We start from the raw sequence: 17,746 nt of genomic DNA on the forward strand, positions 1-17,746 counted from the left end.
CCCCGGCAACGAGCGGGGAAACGGCCGGCGTAGGGGCAGCTCTGCCCGGGAGGGTCGCCGCGGGCCGGGCCGGGCTCTTTTGGGACATCCTGCAGCTGGGGCCGGGACAGCCTTCGAAAATCCCGGGGCGCAGAGAAACGTAAGTCGGGGGTTTGGGCTCGGCCGGGGGCCGGCTTTGGGGCCCGAACCCTTAGAGCCCCGCTGCAGTCAGCCCCGCGCTGGCGGGAAGTGCGCCCGCCGTCGCGGGACGCGATCGCGGGGAGCCCGGGGGTTCGGCTTCCCGTTCTCACTCTGCTCCCCGCGCGCTCTGGGTCCGACACTTTCCTCTGTAACCGCTTTTGTTACAGGGATGCGACTTTTTCAGGGAGCAGCCCAGCTTGTTGGTGGCAGACCCGGGACCGGAATCTTAAGTTTTCTGACTCCTGGTGCAAAGATTTATCCGCGGGCGGCTCACAGGGCAAGGAAAAAAGTTTGTCAAGCCTGCCACAGTCTGAAGACAGATCATAAACTGGCAGCCTCAGGCTAAACTCGGCCCATACACGCAGATCATTTTCCTTCGGGATCGGAGGACTCTGAGTTTGCTTATTCAACAGAAGCTCCTTAAGCATTGTCACAGCCAAGCACTGTGTAGACCCTGCACATAGGGCAGCTTTTGGACCAGGGGAAAAGGTGTCCGGAGTGAGACTGGTTCTGCTTTCAAGTCTCCAGCTGTGTCCCCAGATTGCTCCTTGACCCATGCAAATTGATTCCTCTCTCTGGGTGGTGGTTTCTCCATCCGTAAGATGAGGGATCTCCCTCCATGCTAATCCAGAACACTTCCAGGTGTGACACCTGGATTGGGCCACTCTCTGCGGGTTGCCGAAGCCAGGGCATGTTGGTCCCAACAGGCAGCCTCTTGCAGTCTACAGAGCCCGGGCCCTCATCTCAGACTAACATGAATTAGGATCCCAGCTCTTTTATAAATTTTCTCCACTTCCGGGTTTTGTGATCTTGAGCAAGTCATTGTACCTCTTTGAACTTAAGTTTTCTCACCTGCCAAAAAATGGGGCCATAGTAGCAATGAAAAAGATCGTATATGTCAAGGGCTTGGCACACACAAGTATTCCTTAAATTATTATCTATGTTACCTTAGGCAGAGCATAGAAGTCCCCAGTGTGCTTGTCCAGCGTTGCCAGGACTGGTTCTCTGTCTCTGTCTGCAGTGCCCTTCATGATGTCTGGCTCACAGCCCGGTGCAGTCCACGCTTATTTAAGTAGATGATTTGCAGCCCTGATGACAAGTCATTTTTAAAATGCTGGTGCCTGGGGGCCTACACTAAGACTTTTTGATTTAACTGGTCTGGAGTGGGGCCCAGGCTCTACCAGGCGATTCCAGTGTTCAGCCAAGGGGTGAGGATCACGCATTAAAGGGATGAGGGGTTGCAGCAGGCTCATATTCTTACCACTGCTGTTCTCCTCAGATGGCACTCCCCACGCTGTCCTCCTCCTGGTGCAGCCGGAGGCTCCCGGATCAGCAGGCTGCACGACAGCGACACCAGGAGCAGGAGGCCCAGCTCCGGCAGCAGTGGGATCAGAACAGCCGCTACTTCAAGGTGTCTGACATCTGCAGCTCCAAACAGGCAGAATGGAGCTCCAAGGCCTCCTACCAGAGGAGGTAATTGTGTGGTGACCACCATCGGTTAGGGTTGAGGGCCACTTGCTGTCAGGAGATGTGACCTTAAGGACCTGGGGGAGTGTGGCTGGACAGCATGGATTACCTGCACAGTGATGTCTTCCCAACTGTAAATTGAAAAAAAATCATCAGTGAAGTGACACATTTGCACTGAAAAAGATAAAATGATGAGAAATGTATGTAGAATGTGGAAGTCTCCTTTGTAACCCCATACCCCCAGGAGAGAACCACAATGAACTGTCTGGTGCATATCCTCCCATACTCTTTTCCATTTGTGTTTGTGTGTAAATATATATACACACATACACCCATTTTCTGTAGAAATACATGTAAAAACATTGAAGTTAAAAGCATAGGTTTTGGAGTCAGACAGACCTAGATAGAAACCCTGTGTCACCTGCTGTATGAATGAGCTCAGTTTCCTCATCAGTGATGTGGGGCTAAAACAGAACCTACTTTATAGGATTTATGTGATGATTAAAATAAAACCGTCCAGGTATGTAGTACCTGGTACACGGTAACTGCTCAAATAATATTAGCTGGTACTGTTAACACGTGCATATATAAGCCCATTATACATTTTCTTCTTGCAAAAACAAGATTCTATTATGCGTAGTGGTTCTGTCACCTCTGTTCACTTTGGCTGGAAGAAACCTTCCCGGGTCACCACATTCTGTCTGCCTCAGCCTCTGTCACCCACACAACCAGCCACGTGTTCCCTGTGCGGCTGTAGCACATCTGGTTGATGGTGGCTCCTTCTTACCCAGCATGCACGCCTACCAGCGGGAGAAGATGAAGGAGGAGGGGAGGAAGTGTCTGGAGGCCCGACGGCAGAGACTCAGGCAGCTTCTGGTGGAGGAGCAGGACCTGCTGGCCAGAGAACTGGAGGAGCTGAGGCTGAGCATGAACTTGAGGGAAAGAAGAATCCGGGAGCAGCACGGCAATCTGAAGTCAGCCCGAGAGGAGCAAAGGAAACTGGTAAGTAGCTTTTTAGGAGGCTGCAGAGCGGGAGTCCCCAGCCTGTCAGTGATGCCACATGGGGTCCCCTCGGGGGCTCTGACCTGTTGAGACGGCAGTTCACTCCAGAGCCAGTCGGGAAAAGTGCTTACTGTGAGTTGTTCTTTATGTGTGTTTTCTATGAGTCATCTCTATTCTCTTTGGCCCCTTAATCATTACATCTGAGTCCTTTTTCTTTATTCTAGTTCTCTGGTCCCACAAAAGGCTGGGAGTGGTATATTTTATCTTCCAAAGTAGTTGTGTGCAATGGTGATCCCCAAAACTCTGTTTTAAAGCCTGTTGTATATTTTGAAACAGATCTTTAATATCTAGGACCCATCTGTAGGGCCCCCTTTTGTCACCATTATAAGAGTCATTTGTCAGCACTGCGTGTTTCCAGTCAGGTGTCTGGCTCCCAGCGCCGTGGGTGTGAGGCATGTGGGAGGTCTGAAGGGCAGGCACGGGGCTGGCGTGCCAGTGGAGGAGCTCTTAGCCTGAGCTGACTTCTATTGTGGGTTATCCAAAATGTGGAGATTGGAAAAGTGACGTCAGGCTTCCCTCTTTGTGTTTTCTTGACAGCTTGCTGAACAGCTTTTGTATGAACACTGGAAAAAGAACAACCCCAAACTTCGAGAGGTGAAAACCAAGGAGATCCTTCTGTTGGTTTGCCTAAGTAGATGAAGTCATGTTTCCCGTCTTGTTTTTAAGCTTGCATCTTGTGCTGGGGTGAAACAGAGATCACTCCAGCCACCTTGAAAAGAAGCCCCACACAGAAGACCTGGTTCATTTGGTTAACAGCTACAAGTGGCTGTGAGGTTGGGACGTCTGATAGGGAGGGGGGACCCCAAGGGCAGAGGCTGGGTAGGCAGAAGGGGCCACCTTGGACGGCCTCATACGGTCTTCCCCTGGAAGTGCTGGGGAGCGCCTGCGTGACTTTAAGCAGGGGTGCAACAGGGTCCCAGCTGCATTTTGGGGAGCAGCAGCTTTGGCAGTAATGTCGAGGTGGGCGGGAAGGGGTGATGTCAATTGAGGGCTGCCGCAGCCCAGGCAAGTGATGGTGAAGGTCAGAACTGGGGTGGCAGGAGAAAGGGGGACAAATCCACAGGCTTCGGGGCAAGGAGAGAGCGGGGCGTCTTGGCTGGGGTGACATTATTCAGCAGAGATTGGGCTAGAGGGAGAGAATCCCATGAAGGATATAATTAATTAATTTCAGTTTATAGTTTGTGTATACACTTGGTGTGTTAATTTGTGTACTCATAACTTCATGTAGAAATCGCCAGTCACAAGTAACAGAGCATCTGGCTGCTCTGGAGTGTTGTGCGGCTAGCTCTAAACCTGGGAGGACTCCTCTCCCCAGCCATTTGTAGATTTCAGTGGCTCCTCCAAAGTCATGTACTCAGATGTTTATTCAGAACATTCAAGTTAGTTGCAAATGTTTACATGTGTGAGTTGAGGAAGAAATTAAAAACTTTTATAAACAATTTCCCAAACAAAAGCTTTTGGACAGTGGTACAATTCATTTTCTGATCCAAAAGATTGCTTAAACCCAAATCTCTTATTAATTACCCCAATTTGTTGCATCTATTGATACAGGTAGTGCATGTTTTTACAGCTGCTCTTTCACAGAAGGAGTACTGGGGAGCCAGGCCAAAGGTTGAGTCTGTTCCTCATCCAGCTTCTGCCCTGGGGCCTGGCAGGCTTTAGACCTACCAGGGTGGCCTTTGAGATTAGATTTCCATTTCAGTGTCTGCTGACCTGTTCCCGCTCAGCCCCAAGGGTACTGGAAGAAAAGTTTGTTACTTTTTTCCAATTCTTGACATGGTTTAGAACTGATTGGCCCTTTGGTTTTCTAATTGACTTGCATTCAGACTGTATATGTTGGGGTCACCATGCACTTCCTTATAAGACACCTGGCCACATTCCAGGCCATGACACTGTACTCGGCAGTGAATGTGTGTCCAACGAATCAGTGAGGAAGTTTATTCTCTGCCTTCTCGTCCTCAGATTGAATTGGAACTTCACAAGAAACATGTGATAAACTCTTGGGAAACACAGAAAGAGGAAAAAAAACAGGTGTGGTATGTGTTGGGAGACTGTCTCCATGTCTTTAAATTTGTTTCTTGTTTTCAACGTTAATGACTCCAATACAGGAATAGACTTTTTCTCGGTTTACTTAACACATGTTAAAACTGAATGTTTGCTGCTCTTATGCAGACAAGAATCCTACGTGATCACTCCCAGGGGCAGAATAAGACAAGGCGTCCAGGGCTGGTTGATGGTAGATGCAACATGCATCCTTAAAGGTTGTTTCTGTTGCAGCACCCTCTTTTGATCTAATTTACGTGATAAACTCTCAACCTTGGTTTATAGCAGCAACTCTGGGGATAAAAGTCCACACCTCCGTGGACCCATTGCTTCACCTCTGGGTTCATTTTGGAAAGTGTTTTGTTGACTTGTGGAAGGGAAGGAACCCTGGTGTTCTTGAGCCCCTCCTCTGTACCAGGCACTGTGCTGAGAGCCTCCCCAGCTTCGTCTCTGAGGGCAGCACCACTCCCATGGTTCCCACAGTGAGAATCGAGCCCAGGAAGATGCACCTTTGCCTGGGCCACACAGCTGATAAGTGCGTGGCCTCCTCGGGTACAGATATGTTGGAATGAGGAACGGGGCTCTGAGGCCTGCTGACCGGTGGTGGGGAGCTGGGTCTTTGCCAGCTCCATGCTACAGACACTGACCCCCGGGTCCCTTTGGCTCCATGCAGCAAGAAGCCGCCGAAGAGGAAAAGGAAAAACGGTATGAAAATGAATATGAAACAGCCCGACGGGAAGCGCTGGGACGGATGAAAGCAGAAGAGGAGAGGAGGCAACTGGAGGGTAAACTGCAGGCAGACGCCCTGCGCCAGCAGATGGAGGAGCTGAAGGTGAAGGAGATGGAGGTGAGGGCGAGCCCTGGCTCCAGGGCCTCCTCGCTTGCAGCTCCTTGTTGTTAGGAAACGGGCGTTTAAAAAGCTGCACTAAACAGAGACCATATCCGGGGGTGGGGGGGCGATTCTAAGAAGGGAAACAATGCTGGGCTCTCCTTCTGACACGTGCTCCCACCTGTGGTTCTTTCTGTGCCCAGATTCTAGAGTGTCAACCGTCAGGAGATAACACGCGTCCCCTCCGACGTGTGTAGAGAGGCCTGCTGTCCGAGAGCCTCCCGAGAACTTGGATTTCAAGTGCTCTTAGTAGACGTGACTTAGTCTGATGATCCAGCACACAGCTCTCGCGGGAGACTAGCAGTTTGGGGGTCTCAAGGCACAAACCATGAGGATCTTTGGTCCAGGAAGCTGTTTTGAGAATACTGTGCACTGTCGCTCTGAGGGGCTGGATCTTCTCATTCAGGCGAGGGGAGCACTCCCCCCCTTCCCCAGGCCAGAATGATTCAAGAACTAGATCCTTTGTGCCCACTATGTATTCTAAGTGCCGAGCACTGGGCTGGCTGCTAGGGATACAGCTGGGAGCTGTGTCAGGTCAGGGAGACAGATGTTTAGTTACAATAGGCTTGGACAGTGCAGGGCCCTGTGGGAGCACGGGGCAGGGGTTCATCCTTGTTGGCAGGGTTGGGTAGGCCCAGAAGATGAATGAGTGAGCTGGGCCAAGGGGCTCAGAGCCCCGGAGGTGGAAGGGGATCCTGGCACCAGGTGGCCAGGCCACCCTTGTTGCGTCCTGTCTGCTGAGGGATGAAGGAACTCTGATTCTCACACGCTTACCTGGGTTTACCGTCTTGTACCCATAGGCCACCAAACTAAAGAAGGAGCAGGAGAATCTGCTGAAGCAGCGCTGGGAGCTGGAGAGGCTGGAGGAAGAGCGGAAGCAGATGGCAGCCTTGTGGCAGAAGGCAGAGCTGGGGTGCGTGTGAGAAGGACCCCCAACCCCTCGCCTGCCTTCCCCAAGCGGGCGAGCCTCTCACTTTCTCAGACGTGCACTGGTAACCCTGAAACCGAACGGGATACAATCTGCAGAAAGCAGCTGTCTAACCTCTGCTTAATTCTTTAGGAAACACTGAAGGCAACCCATATTTTCTCATTTCTAGACGCTTTTTGAGACATCAGTATAACGTGCAGCTCAACAGACGTACACAGCAGATCCAAGAGGAACTGGTAAATCTGAAGGGACAGCCTGGCGTTTCTTTCACTTTCTTTTGAAAAGCATGTTTTCCATTGCTTAGTAATGGGTGCGTTCTCATAAGAAAACACCAAGTGAGATCCCCCCCTTGACCAGCAGCCCCTGCAATCCCTGCCCCTCCCAGAGGTGTCTGTTTGGGTGTACATCTTTCTAGATATGCAGTTGACCCCTGAACCACGTGGGGGTTGGGGTGCTGACCCCCACGGAGTTGAAAACCCGTGTACTGCTCTCTCTGCCTCAAAAACAAAGGAATTGATAAATGACCCACTGAAGGGCAGGAAGCTAAAACAGTTTGGTTAGAATCAGGACTCAAACCCTAGTTCCTTTCAGTCTATGTACTGTACTCTCTAGTCAAACACTTTTCCCACACTTAGTTAATTTAAAGATCTGTAAAATAAAAATACAAGTAGTATATTTATTGAAAAAAATCTGTGTGTAAGTGGACTCACACAGTTCAAACCCATGTTGTTCAGGAATCAACTGTATTTACATACACACACATACAGGGAAGTGGTGAGTTTGGGGGGCTTTCAGTTTCATTTTAAAATGTACTTGAAGTGGCATTGCACAGCACAGTACTTAAGAGTACACCTCAGGCTTCCAGACCAGTGTTCTTAGACTGAGCCTGTTCTTTCTGACTAGCTGCTCGGTATTCCTGGCAAGTATTTTGATGGGCTCCCTCACTGAGACCGGACAGGAGAGTTGCTCTCCCACCCCAGTCGGCTTTCCTCTTACGGAACAGCTGCAGTGAGCACTTTGTGCATATATCTCTGCGCATTTGTGTCTCTGTAGCTTATATCCCGTGAAGTGGAATTGCTGGCGAATTGTGTTTTAAAAAGCTGTGCTACCAGATGTGTCCGAGGGCAGAGATGTGGATGTGGTGGCAGAGGGTCTCTCCCTGTGGGCAGAGAAAAGCTCCTGGGCCTCTGTGGCGTCTAAACCATCCCTACGTGATCACACCCTGCCTGCTCTGGAAACAGCCCACGTCTTCCCAGAACGCCTGCTTTCAGTGCTGAGGGGCTGGCTGGCGGAGCTGAGGCTGTTGCTACTGCAGGGCTGGGCACCGCGCCCACTGCGCTTCCTCGTCCTTCCTCTAGGAGGCAGACAGGCGCATCCTGCAGGCGCTGCTGGAGGAGGAGGACGAGAACCAGCGCGTGCACCTGGCCCGGAGGGAGCAGGCCCAGGCCGACGTGGCCTGGATGAAGCAGGTCATCGAGGAGCAGCTGCAAGTGGAGAGGGCGCGGGAGGCGGAGCTGCAGATGCTGTTGAGGTGAGAGGTGGCATCCCGGCCTCTACCTGGGCCTCGATCCCCACAGGTCAGCAGGTCACCGTGAGGGTTGTCTGCTGCTGCTGAAACTCCCATCCTTGTCCCTCTGTCCATCGTTCATGAGGAGCACATCTTTGCTAACGGACCTGCTTGTGGGGTGCTTCCCTCGGGTTATTTAAGGTGGAAGCCGTTAGGGTTTAGAGTAAGGATCTGTTCAGCTGAGATCTTAGAAACTTGAAAGGAAATGGTTATAAGTTATGGAGACGTTGAATGCTTCTTAGGTCTATATGAATGGGTCTGGATCCTAAAACTTAATCTGGTAGATTGAAGAACTGGAGTAACAGGTAACACTCACTGAGCACTTACCGTGCGCCAGACACTGCGCTAAATGCTCTACGGTCCTCCTCCTGTTTAATCCTGACATCCAGCCCAGTGCTGGGGTCACAGAGTACTTGGGTCACGGGGAGTCGAGGCAGTCACTCACTTGCCCCAGGCCACAGGGCGAGCTAGAGTGACCGCAGGAACATGGTGACAGAGCTCAGGCACCGGCGTGCCCCTCCTCTTCTCCAGCCCCGATGGTTTCATTCACTTCAGTGCTTAAATGTCCTGGATGCATGTCTTCACCAGTGCTTTCTGTAAGGAGATGGAGTGTTAAAAAAGGGAACTTAAAGTACTTACGATAGTAATACTTTCTGTGGTTGTCCTTCCCTGTAATCTGCTGAAAGTTTATTTGGAGGTCGGCTGCACAGAAGGTGTGTGCTACCTGGTGCCTTGGAGCGCTGTTGGTTCTTTGGTTCTCTTCTACCACTGGTGGTGGTAAGGATCCAGCTGTCATCCTCTCTGTGTCTCCCTAGGGAGGAGGCTAAGGAAATGTGGGAAAAGAGAGAGGCAGAGTGGGCCCGCGAGAGGAGTGCTCGAGACCGGCTGATGAGCGAGGTAATCTGGGAATGGGCGCAGGTGGCCGGGCGGGTGTCTGGGGTTGGTGACCACGTGCTGACCCTGCCAAATGTTCTGGGAACAGTCCCCTCTGGGCATTTTCAGTGGACTTTCCATATCATTATAAAAGTAATATACACTTACTAGGAAAAAATTCAGTACAGAAAAGTAAACAAACAGTCACCATCTACATCATCTACACAGCCACTATTTATTTCCTTCTATGCTGCTGTTTCCATGGATAATGTTTTCTCTACATATTATACTGAGCTATTTGATTTCGATCATTTTATTATACTATTATATCTTCTTTGTAAATGTCATTTTGATGGCTGTGTAATGTATCTTGTGGGTATACAGTAGTTTGTTTTTCCGTTTCCTTTTGTGGATCCATTTTTTTTCTGAATTTGAGCTGTTATATATTACTGCAGTGAACATCTTGGTGCAGAAGCCTTTTCCACATTTAGGATTTTTTTCTTGGAGTGCAAAACCACAAGTAGACTAAGGAACATGACTGTTTTATTTGTCATATATAAGTAGTGCATTATAAGGCACACCCCAATTTAAGGAAATCTTTTGGGGGAAAAAAGGTCTTTATTATCCATGTATTGGAAGTTATCTTAAAGTGGTTTAAAATGGAAATTATATTCTGTGCATGCCAGCATGCTACATTTTAGAACCCATGGGAAATCCGGTCTCAACTGGTGCTTTTTCACTTTTGTGAACACCAGATATTCTCCAGCATCTTTTTATTTTTTTCCCCCACTTAAAATGTTCCTCCTCATTGTGACCACTTTACATGTCCCCCCCAGAGAGCATGACTGCTGGGTATGGCAGGTGGCTTCCTGCTGTTCCTGGTTCCCAAGTCCTGACCATCATCTGGACATAATCCTGCTCTGGCCAAGGATCAAACACAGCAGGTTTCTGCTGCTTTGAGCAGTAAATTTAAATCCACAAGGTTGGTGGGATGACCCAGACTCTGCCTCTGGCCGTCTATGTGGCTTGTGATTTCTTACTTTTTCTAGAACTCACTGATAGGGAGTGAGAGTCACCTTGTTGCTACGTGTCTGTGTCCTGGGGACGGAGCTCCATCCCTGCCTGCTTTATCTCTTTGGTGCTCAGCTGTCTCCATACGCACAGTTCACGTGCACTCTGTGTGCGATGGGGACGCGTGGGAAACATGGCCGATTGTTTGGACTGATCCCGTAGTCTGGGCTTGCCTTCATCCTGGTGTATTTGGGCCTGAGGCTGAGGATTAGGCTGGGTCTCCATGTAGCTGCAGCTGCAGACTGTCCATGGCTGATAGAACAGGCATCTGTTAAAGTCTAACCAAAATCTTCCCTCTTCCTTTCCACTGAGGTTAGGTTCTGACAGGGAGACAACAACAAATACAGGAAAAGATTGAACAAAACCGACGGGAGCAAGAGGAATCCCTGAGACACAGAGAGCAACTTATTCGAGATCTTGAGGAGGCAAGGGAGTCAGCCCATCGTGAGAAAGAGGAGAGCGAAGAACTGAAATCGGCCAGGAAGCAGGAGCTGGAAGCCCAGGTGGGGCTGAGCCCTGGGATGAACGCACGGGCAGCAGGCCCTGCTGAGGTTCCTGTGCCATCATGGCACAGGGTTCAGGGACCCTTGACTTATTTCCACAGCCTGGCCTGGACCTTGTCCAGGAAGCCCACCTTTGGGAGCTCAGAGCATCCCTTTTCATTTCCCGCTGGAACCCTGACCCTCCTGGTTGTAGCTCCAGCCCCGCTCTGGGTCCTCCGTCTCCTGTGGGAGCAAGGCTGCTGTTACCGTCCCTTGCTCCCTTCCCGGCTGCATCTGCAAGCACCTGGCTCACTGGCCACGAGTCTCCTTTTCTTCGATTCAGTACCTAGTAGTTAACACAGAAGGATCTTCCCAACGCGTGGCTACATCCAGAGCTTTCTACAAGGTGCATCTTACCACACACGTAACGTCTCCAGCAGCACCACGGTACCGTTCAGTACCGGGAACGTCCTTCCCACGAGGGCACTTGCATCACTGGTGCTGGGCGCCGATGCTCCAGCGGGGGGCCTGAGCCAGTCCCCCTGGGTCAGAGGCAGGGTTCTGCCCCGTGGCCCGTCCCGGGTGACTTGGCTCTTGGTGCCCAGGTTGCAGAGCGCCAGCGGCAGGCGTGGGAAGCGGACCAGCAGGAAGAGGAGGAGGAAGAAGAGGCGAGGCAGGCAGAGCAGCTCACAGATGCCCTGCTGCGGCAGGAGGCGAAGATGATGGCCGAGCAGGGCTACCGGCCCAAGGTAGGGAGCCGCAGGGGACGGCGCTACTGCTGTGCTGCTCAGCCTGGCCCTGCTCTCCCAGGCTTGCTCACAGCCCAGGGCGCAGGGCTGCTTCCCAGCAGCTCAGATTCTTCCCTGCTCCTCTTCTTGTGTCTCTTCCTTTCTCGACTGGTAGGGAACCTTGACACAGCGTCTGTTTCAGTCCTTCATTGGGCCTCAAACAGCCCTTGTGGCGACTTTGCTCTGGCTCCTGCCGCTGCAGCCCAAGGACCGAGGTCCTGACTACTAAGCTGCATGCCTGGCCACCCTGTTCGGGATAGAGTACAATCCAAGAAGAGCTTTGGCGTGGCTGGTGAGAGGTGAAGGCACAGTGGTGCTGGGTCCTAACTGTCCAGACAGCAGAGCCCAGCTGACCGGGGTGACCAGGGGCTTGTTTCCCTTCCTCTCCTGCCCTCGGCACCTGCGGTTGCCCCCTCCCTGTCATCTGATCCTCTCCTTCCTTCTTTCCCTGCCTCACGAACTACTTGAGTGACCCCCGATGCGGGGCATCGGGGGATCACAGAGAAGCAGAGGCCATCACCCCTGCTTCAAGGGAGCTGATGACTAAAGCACCCAGGAACTGACTGAGGGCTCAGCAGGCGTGTCGCCTCTGTCCCTCCTTTAGCAGGGCCACTCTGGCGCTCTAACAGAGAGGCCAGCTCCTCTGTGGTCAGAAACTCTGGGAAGCTGATGAAACAGAGCAGGTGCCACACCTGCTGCAGAATGTCAGTGTCCTAAGTGGCCGGGGATCTCAAGGTGCAGGGAATAGCATTTTCTAAACTTACTCCATCATGGATCAGTGAGTGTCTCAGATCGAGGTCTCAAAGAGCCATGTGAAACGTTACTTAGGGCTGGTACCTAAACGAAAAAGAGGGCCTCACTTAGGGCCTAGGGTCAAAGACTTCTCAGCTATAAATGAAAACAGCCAGTTATACGGTGCTTGTAACTCTTTCTTAAAGTGAGATTAATGTCCAGCGCCCCAGAGACTGCTGACCTACTCAGTCTTATGTTTTCTTTCTCTTCTCAGCCTTACGGACATCCCAGAATCGCTTGGAACTGACTCTGTTGGTACTGGAAGCACAGAGAGCAAGGCTGGTGAGGCCTCTGACATGCAGCCGCCAGACCGTTTTACGTGTTCTGTTCCAGTGATCGGGTCACTGTAAAATAGTTCAGTGGGCCTGTTCAGTTCCACAATTAAACAGAGAGAGGGTCTGGTCAGACGTTAAGCTGTGATGGATTTGCAGCGTGCAGCAGGAGGCCCTTTCCTGCCTTTCTTATCCTAGAAAGGGGCTTCATAGTTAACACGTTGACAGTGCTGTCACAGTCTTGTAATAAGTACGTTGATAAATAATGTAGATTCTAAACCAGTGCTAGGAGTTACACGTTGTGTTCCGTGACAGGATACACGGTTTCCTGTTGTCTCACCCCTAATTGTCAACCTCCAGTGAGGACTCCAACTAGAGATAGAGAAGTTTTTCAGTTTTTAAAATTGCCATTTAAATTTAACTATTCTATTGAAAACAAATTTGTGGGTCTTGGTACAGTTTATTAATTTCAGGATTTATTAATTTAGTTGTCCCCAAAGGATCACATCTTGTTTTATGGAAGAAAAGAACTATGAACCCTGAGACAGTCTGATGTCATCCATGGATGCTTTCTAAAAAGGTGGTGATAAATGAGTCTTTCCTCCTTGAAGAAGCATTTTGGTAGAATTTCCATAGAGAATTGCATGGGGGCAGGGGGCGATGATCCCGATGTGTATGTAACTGAGCCTCAAAAAGGGACCTCAGAGGGGCTTCCCTGGTGGCGCAGCGGTTGAGAGTCCGCCTGCCGATGCAGGGGACACGGGTTCATGCCCCGGTCTGGGAAGATCCCACATGCCGCGGAGCGGCTGGGCCCGTGAGCCATGGCCGCTGAGCCTGCGCGTCCGGAGCCTGTGCTCCGCAACGGGAGAGGCCACAACAGTGAGAGGCCCGCGTACCGCAAAAAAAAAAAAAAAAAAAAAAGGGGGACTTCAGAAGGTCACCTGGTTGGCTAACCTTTTGGCATGACACCTTGGACCTCTAGTGTCTTGGGAAGGGCTCAGCTATATGCAGCCTTCTCGGATTTATGTGCCCAGAGGAAGGGGCACTGAACCTGAAAAAACGATATCAGACTCAACCACAGATCGGCCAAAAATCTGTCTTCCCACTGTTCTATCAATGTGACATAGTCCTAGATTTATCTCTAAATAGCTGTAAGTTCCTTGCAGCAATAATCGTATCTTTATGACTTGTATTTTTTTCATGTTCCTCCTCTGAGGTTTCAGTTTTCATTATATTGTGTTCAAGATTCCATATCTCAGTAAATTACAGCTAATTACAGGGCTGAGTTCCAGGTTATTAAAACAGAGTTTATTAAAAAATCCCGAGTCTAAGGGCTGCTTTGCCTTTCACTTCCATTGTGCTGTAAAAACAAATTGAGCTGCGAACTGCGTCCTTAATCTGTTTTTCACTTCCTTGTCTTACATTTCTTTGGCTATGATCCCCTGAGCACCACTTTCATTATGTGTGCTCATATTTACTTCCCTTCTTTCAGATGTTCATTAATTGTGAAATAAAGTTCTGGTTTGACAGCATTGCTTCCAAGCTTTGTCATTGTTGCTTTTATTAATTGCTGCAAAGTGGGTTGTACAGAATGATAGGTTTTTACTGATTTAATCCACATCTCTTACAGGTTTGAGTATTTTCTATGGTCACATTTTCAAGGTTATATTCATTTTTCTTGTGAAAGTGGTATTGTCTCTCATTTCCATTGGAGCCTCTTCTAAGTAGACTACAGGGAATTATCAGCAGTCATACATTGTCCAAGCTCCAGGACAGAATCGATGTGGACAGAATTTTTTTTTTTTTCCGCCACACCACGCGGCTTGTGGGATCTTAGTTCCCCGACCAGGGATTGAACCCGGGCCCTCAGCAGTGAAAGCATAGACTCCTAATCACTGGACCACCAGGGAATTCCCCCAGATTATCTGTCTTTTTGTTTTTTTGGCCACGCTGCATGGCTTGCAGGTTTACCGAATATTTTTTATTTCTTTGAGTTTTTTGTTTTTGAAGCCTGGCAGGAATCTTATTAGCATTAAAAATTACATTATACTGGTTCTACACCTAATATATTTAAATGTTTCCTCTCTAAACTGGGCCTCAATCTTTGTTTCCAGATCTAGAGATTCCACTGTCTTACTGTTTCTGGCATAGCACATACTCTTCTTAGCTCTTATCTATTGATTGTGTTGTAGCTATATACATACACATATATTGGTTTTATTGTTTTAAGCACCTTTTTCTACTTACTGTAAAATTAATGATTTATAGATCATTCTATAGCAGATTCTTCTACAAGGTTCAATTCCTTTAGAACAACAGATGGTGTTGAAGCCATTCCTAACATGTTCTGTGTGTAAACGATTCTCACTCTTTTTGCTCCCTCAGCACATATCCTATTTAGGGTGGATGCTCTGCGAGGCCTGGGGAAGTTAAAAAGCTGAACAAGAACAGGCACAGGAATCAAACAAGTGCATGCATAAGCAGGAGTCACTGGCGGGCACAGAGCCAGTTGTAACTCGTGGGACTGAAGGAACCATGTGTGCCATAAATATATTCAGTATATCCACATTTCCTTATGAATATAATGAATATTTTTTCACAATCTGGGTTTTTAGGTAGTTTTCAGTCTTCATAAAATATAAAGCATCATTATAATGCTTTCAAAAGCATTAACGTTAGCAGTGCCTGCTGACCTTGCCAAACTTCAGCCGTGAAGCCACATGGAATTTTATTTTAGGGAGTTTGACATTGTCATGTCTTCATTTTAGAGGGTTATTTACTTTCTGACTTAATGTTATGATCACTCAGAAGTTCTAAAAGGTAGAAAAAAAAATCTACCTCAAAGGATATAAGCACGTGATTTTTTAATTTTTTTTTTTTTTTTTTGCAGTACGCAGGCCTCTCACTGCTGTGGCCTCTCCCGTTGTGGAGCACAGGCTCCGGACGCGCAGGCTCAGCAGCCATGGCTCACGGGCCCAGCCGCTCTGCAGCATGTGGGATCTTCCCGGACCGGGGCACGAACCCGTGTCGCCTGCATTGGCATCCGGACTCTCAACCACTGTGCCACCAGGGAAGCCCTAAGTTAATTTTTTATTAAGACTTTATACATAAGTATTTCATTTTTGGGGTGCTAATATAAATGGTATTAATGATGGTATTATTATTTATTCATTCTCATTTGGCTTCTAATTTTTTTCTTTTAAAAATGGTGTTTCTTGGACTTCCCTGGCAGTCCAGTGGTTAAGACTCCGTGCTTTCAATGCAGGGGGCACGGGTTCACTCCCTGGTCGGGGAACTAAGATCCCACGTGCCGTGTGGCGAGGCCAAAAAGTAAATAAATAAATAAAAATAAAAATAGTGTTTCTATAAACATATGGACACACAACTTATGTTGCACACATTCAAGATTATCTCTGGATAGACAGCTAGAAGAACTATTTCAGCCTTACAGTGACAATGATGGGAAAGCCTTGTTTTACGTTGTGACACTGTCCTTGTAGTGCTTTGGCACTCTTTTCCTCATTTTGGTCATTAGCTGACCTAAAAGACTTCGCTTTTGCTCATTTTTTCCCCCTAAACACCCAATCCTCCATTTCTATGCAGAAACATTTATGGTAGAGAACATTGCCGTGTTGAGAATTCCCCATGTGTGAGATTAACCAAGCTGTGTAGCACTGTCATTCATGCTGCCGACTTGTCACTCCTGAGACAAACTGAACAGCCTGGCTTACAGTTACCACACACATTCTTGACGATACAAGCAGGGTTCTTTGGGCACCTGTGCAGAGTTACTTAGGCCTCTGCCAGCCTTTCAGGCCCAGGCACCACACAGGCCCTTCCTACATGATGTGAGCCAGGTCCCTGGCATCCAGTGCCATGTACACATCGATAACTCCTGGATCTGTATCTCTGGTCCTGACTCCTATATCTGCTAGCGCTCTGTGACATCTCCACTATATGTCCCAAAGACGCCTCAAACTCAGCACAACAAGAATAATCAAAAGATCTCTCCTGAACTCCCATCATTAAATGAAACAACAGCAACAGCCATCTGGCCCTCCTGCAGCGTTCTCAGATGAGTGGCACCACAATCCACCTGCCCGCTGCAGGAGCCATACCCCAGGGCACTGAGTCCTGTTACTTTGACCTGAAATCTCTGAGTCCATCCACTTTGCTCCCTCTCACCACCATCTATCTTTCATCCCTACCACTGACTTCTGCCTGAAGTCACCCATCCACCTCACTTTTCTCTCCATCCTGCAGATCTTTTACAAACACACACCTGAAATGAAAATCTTCCACTGTCTTCAATGGTGTCCCTCTGCATTTAGGACCAAGACCCAAATCCTCCCCTGGCCTACCAGGCCCCATAGTGGCTAGCCCTCCAGGAGCCCTCCCTAAATGCACCAAGCTGCCTCCTGGCCCAGGAACATAAGTAACAATCAGACTGGAACAAAAATGTTCCTCACAGGGCCTCCCTGGTGGCGCAGTGGTTGAGAGTCCGCCTGCCGATGCAGGGGACACGGGTTCGTGCCCCGGTCTGGGAGGATCCCACGTGCCGCGGAGCGGCTGGGCCCGTGGGCCATGGCCGCTGGGCCTGCGCGTCCGGAGCCTGTGCTCCGCAACGGGAGAGGCCATGACAGTGAGAGGCCCGCGTACCGCAAAAAAAAAAAAAAAAAAAAAATGTTCCTCACAGCATTAGTTAGAGTAGCAAAAACTGATAACCTATATGTCCAACACGAGGAGGCTGTTTGAGTTTGAGTTATTATACAGGGAATTAAAATGAAATGGAATGCTTAAAATTTTCTGAAAATTCTGGAGAAATGTTCATGCTGTGTTAAAAAGCTGTTCAAAAGCAATAGCTACGTAACTTCATTTTTAAGGAAACATAATATTACTTTGTGGGTATTTCTCAAAGTTGGGATAATGGGTATTTCTCATTTTGGGTGCTTTTCTATATTTTCCACAGAGAACATTTATAACCTTTGAAATGAGGGGAAAATGTTATTAAAAAAAAACAAAGAGGGCTTCCCTGGTGGCGCAGTGGTTGAGAGTCCTCCTGCCGATGCAGGGGACACGGGTTCGTGCCCCGGTCCGGGAAGATCCCCCATGCCGCAGAGCGGCTGGGCCCGTGAGCCATGGCTGCTGAGCCTGCGCGTCCGGAGCCTGGGCTCCGCAAGGGGAGAGAGGCCACAACAGTGAGAGGCCCGCGTACCGCAAAAAAAAAAAAAAAAAAGAAAAAGGCAAATACTAGATAATTAACAAAACTACAAGATAAACCAAAACTAAATAACCCAGCCTCTATTCCTTAACGAGGTATTTCCTAACGTCT

At 49.1% G+C, this 17,746-nt stretch overlaps 1 protein-coding gene across 4 annotated transcripts; it reads left to right on the plus strand.

Annotated features, from left to right (window-relative positions):
• The first annotated feature begins 2 nt into the window (after nucleotides 1–2).
• TCHP (trichoplein keratin filament binding) lies at nucleotides 3–13,946 on the plus strand. 4 transcript variants are annotated; one of them, XM_082640954.1, is made up of 14 exons: nucleotides 13–139; nucleotides 348–678; nucleotides 1,460–1,653; nucleotides 2,439–2,649; nucleotides 3,247–3,303; nucleotides 4,672–4,740; nucleotides 5,426–5,599; nucleotides 6,442–6,554; nucleotides 6,739–6,805; nucleotides 7,928–8,100; nucleotides 8,952–9,033; nucleotides 10,398–10,583; nucleotides 11,168–11,311; nucleotides 12,357–13,946. In XM_082640954.1, exons 3-14 carry the CDS (start codon nucleotides 1,460–1,462, stop codon nucleotides 12,387–12,389), a joined length of 1,503 nt encoding a protein of 500 aa, XP_082497080.1. In that variant the 5' UTR covers nucleotides 13–139; nucleotides 348–678; the 3' UTR covers nucleotides 12,390–13,946. The 4 variants fall into 4 exon arrangements, with proteins under 4 accessions (XP_082497079.1, XP_082497080.1, XP_082497081.1 ...); XM_082640955.1 differs by having other exon boundaries at nucleotides 348–669; XM_082640953.1 differs by lacking the exon at nucleotides 348–678 and having other exon boundaries at nucleotides 3–139.
• The last annotated feature ends 3,800 nt before the right edge of the window (nucleotides 13,947–17,746 follow it).

Source organism: Mesoplodon mirus (assembly GCF_964341445.2).
Source record: "Mesoplodon mirus genome assembly, chromosome: 13".
NCBI classification, from domain to species: Eukaryota; Metazoa; Chordata; class Mammalia; order Artiodactyla; family Ziphiidae; genus Mesoplodon; species Mesoplodon mirus.

What these genes read in the sequence shown, in the direction of transcription:
- TCHP (XM_082640953.1), top strand. Translation starts at nt 1,460, where the DNA reads ATGGCACTCCCCACGCTGTCCTCCTCCTGGTGCAGCCGGAGGCTCCCG. An exon ending in AAGGCCTCCTACCAGAGGAG is followed by an intron (nt 1,654 to 2,438) that starts GTAATTGTGTGG and finishes CTTCTTACCCAG; the next exon opens with CATGCACGCCTACCAGCGGG. An exon ending in GAGCTGCAGATGCTGTTGAG is followed by an intron (nt 8,101 to 8,951) that starts GTGAGAGGTGGC and finishes GTGTCTCCCTAG; the next exon opens with GGAGGAGGCTAAGGAAATGT.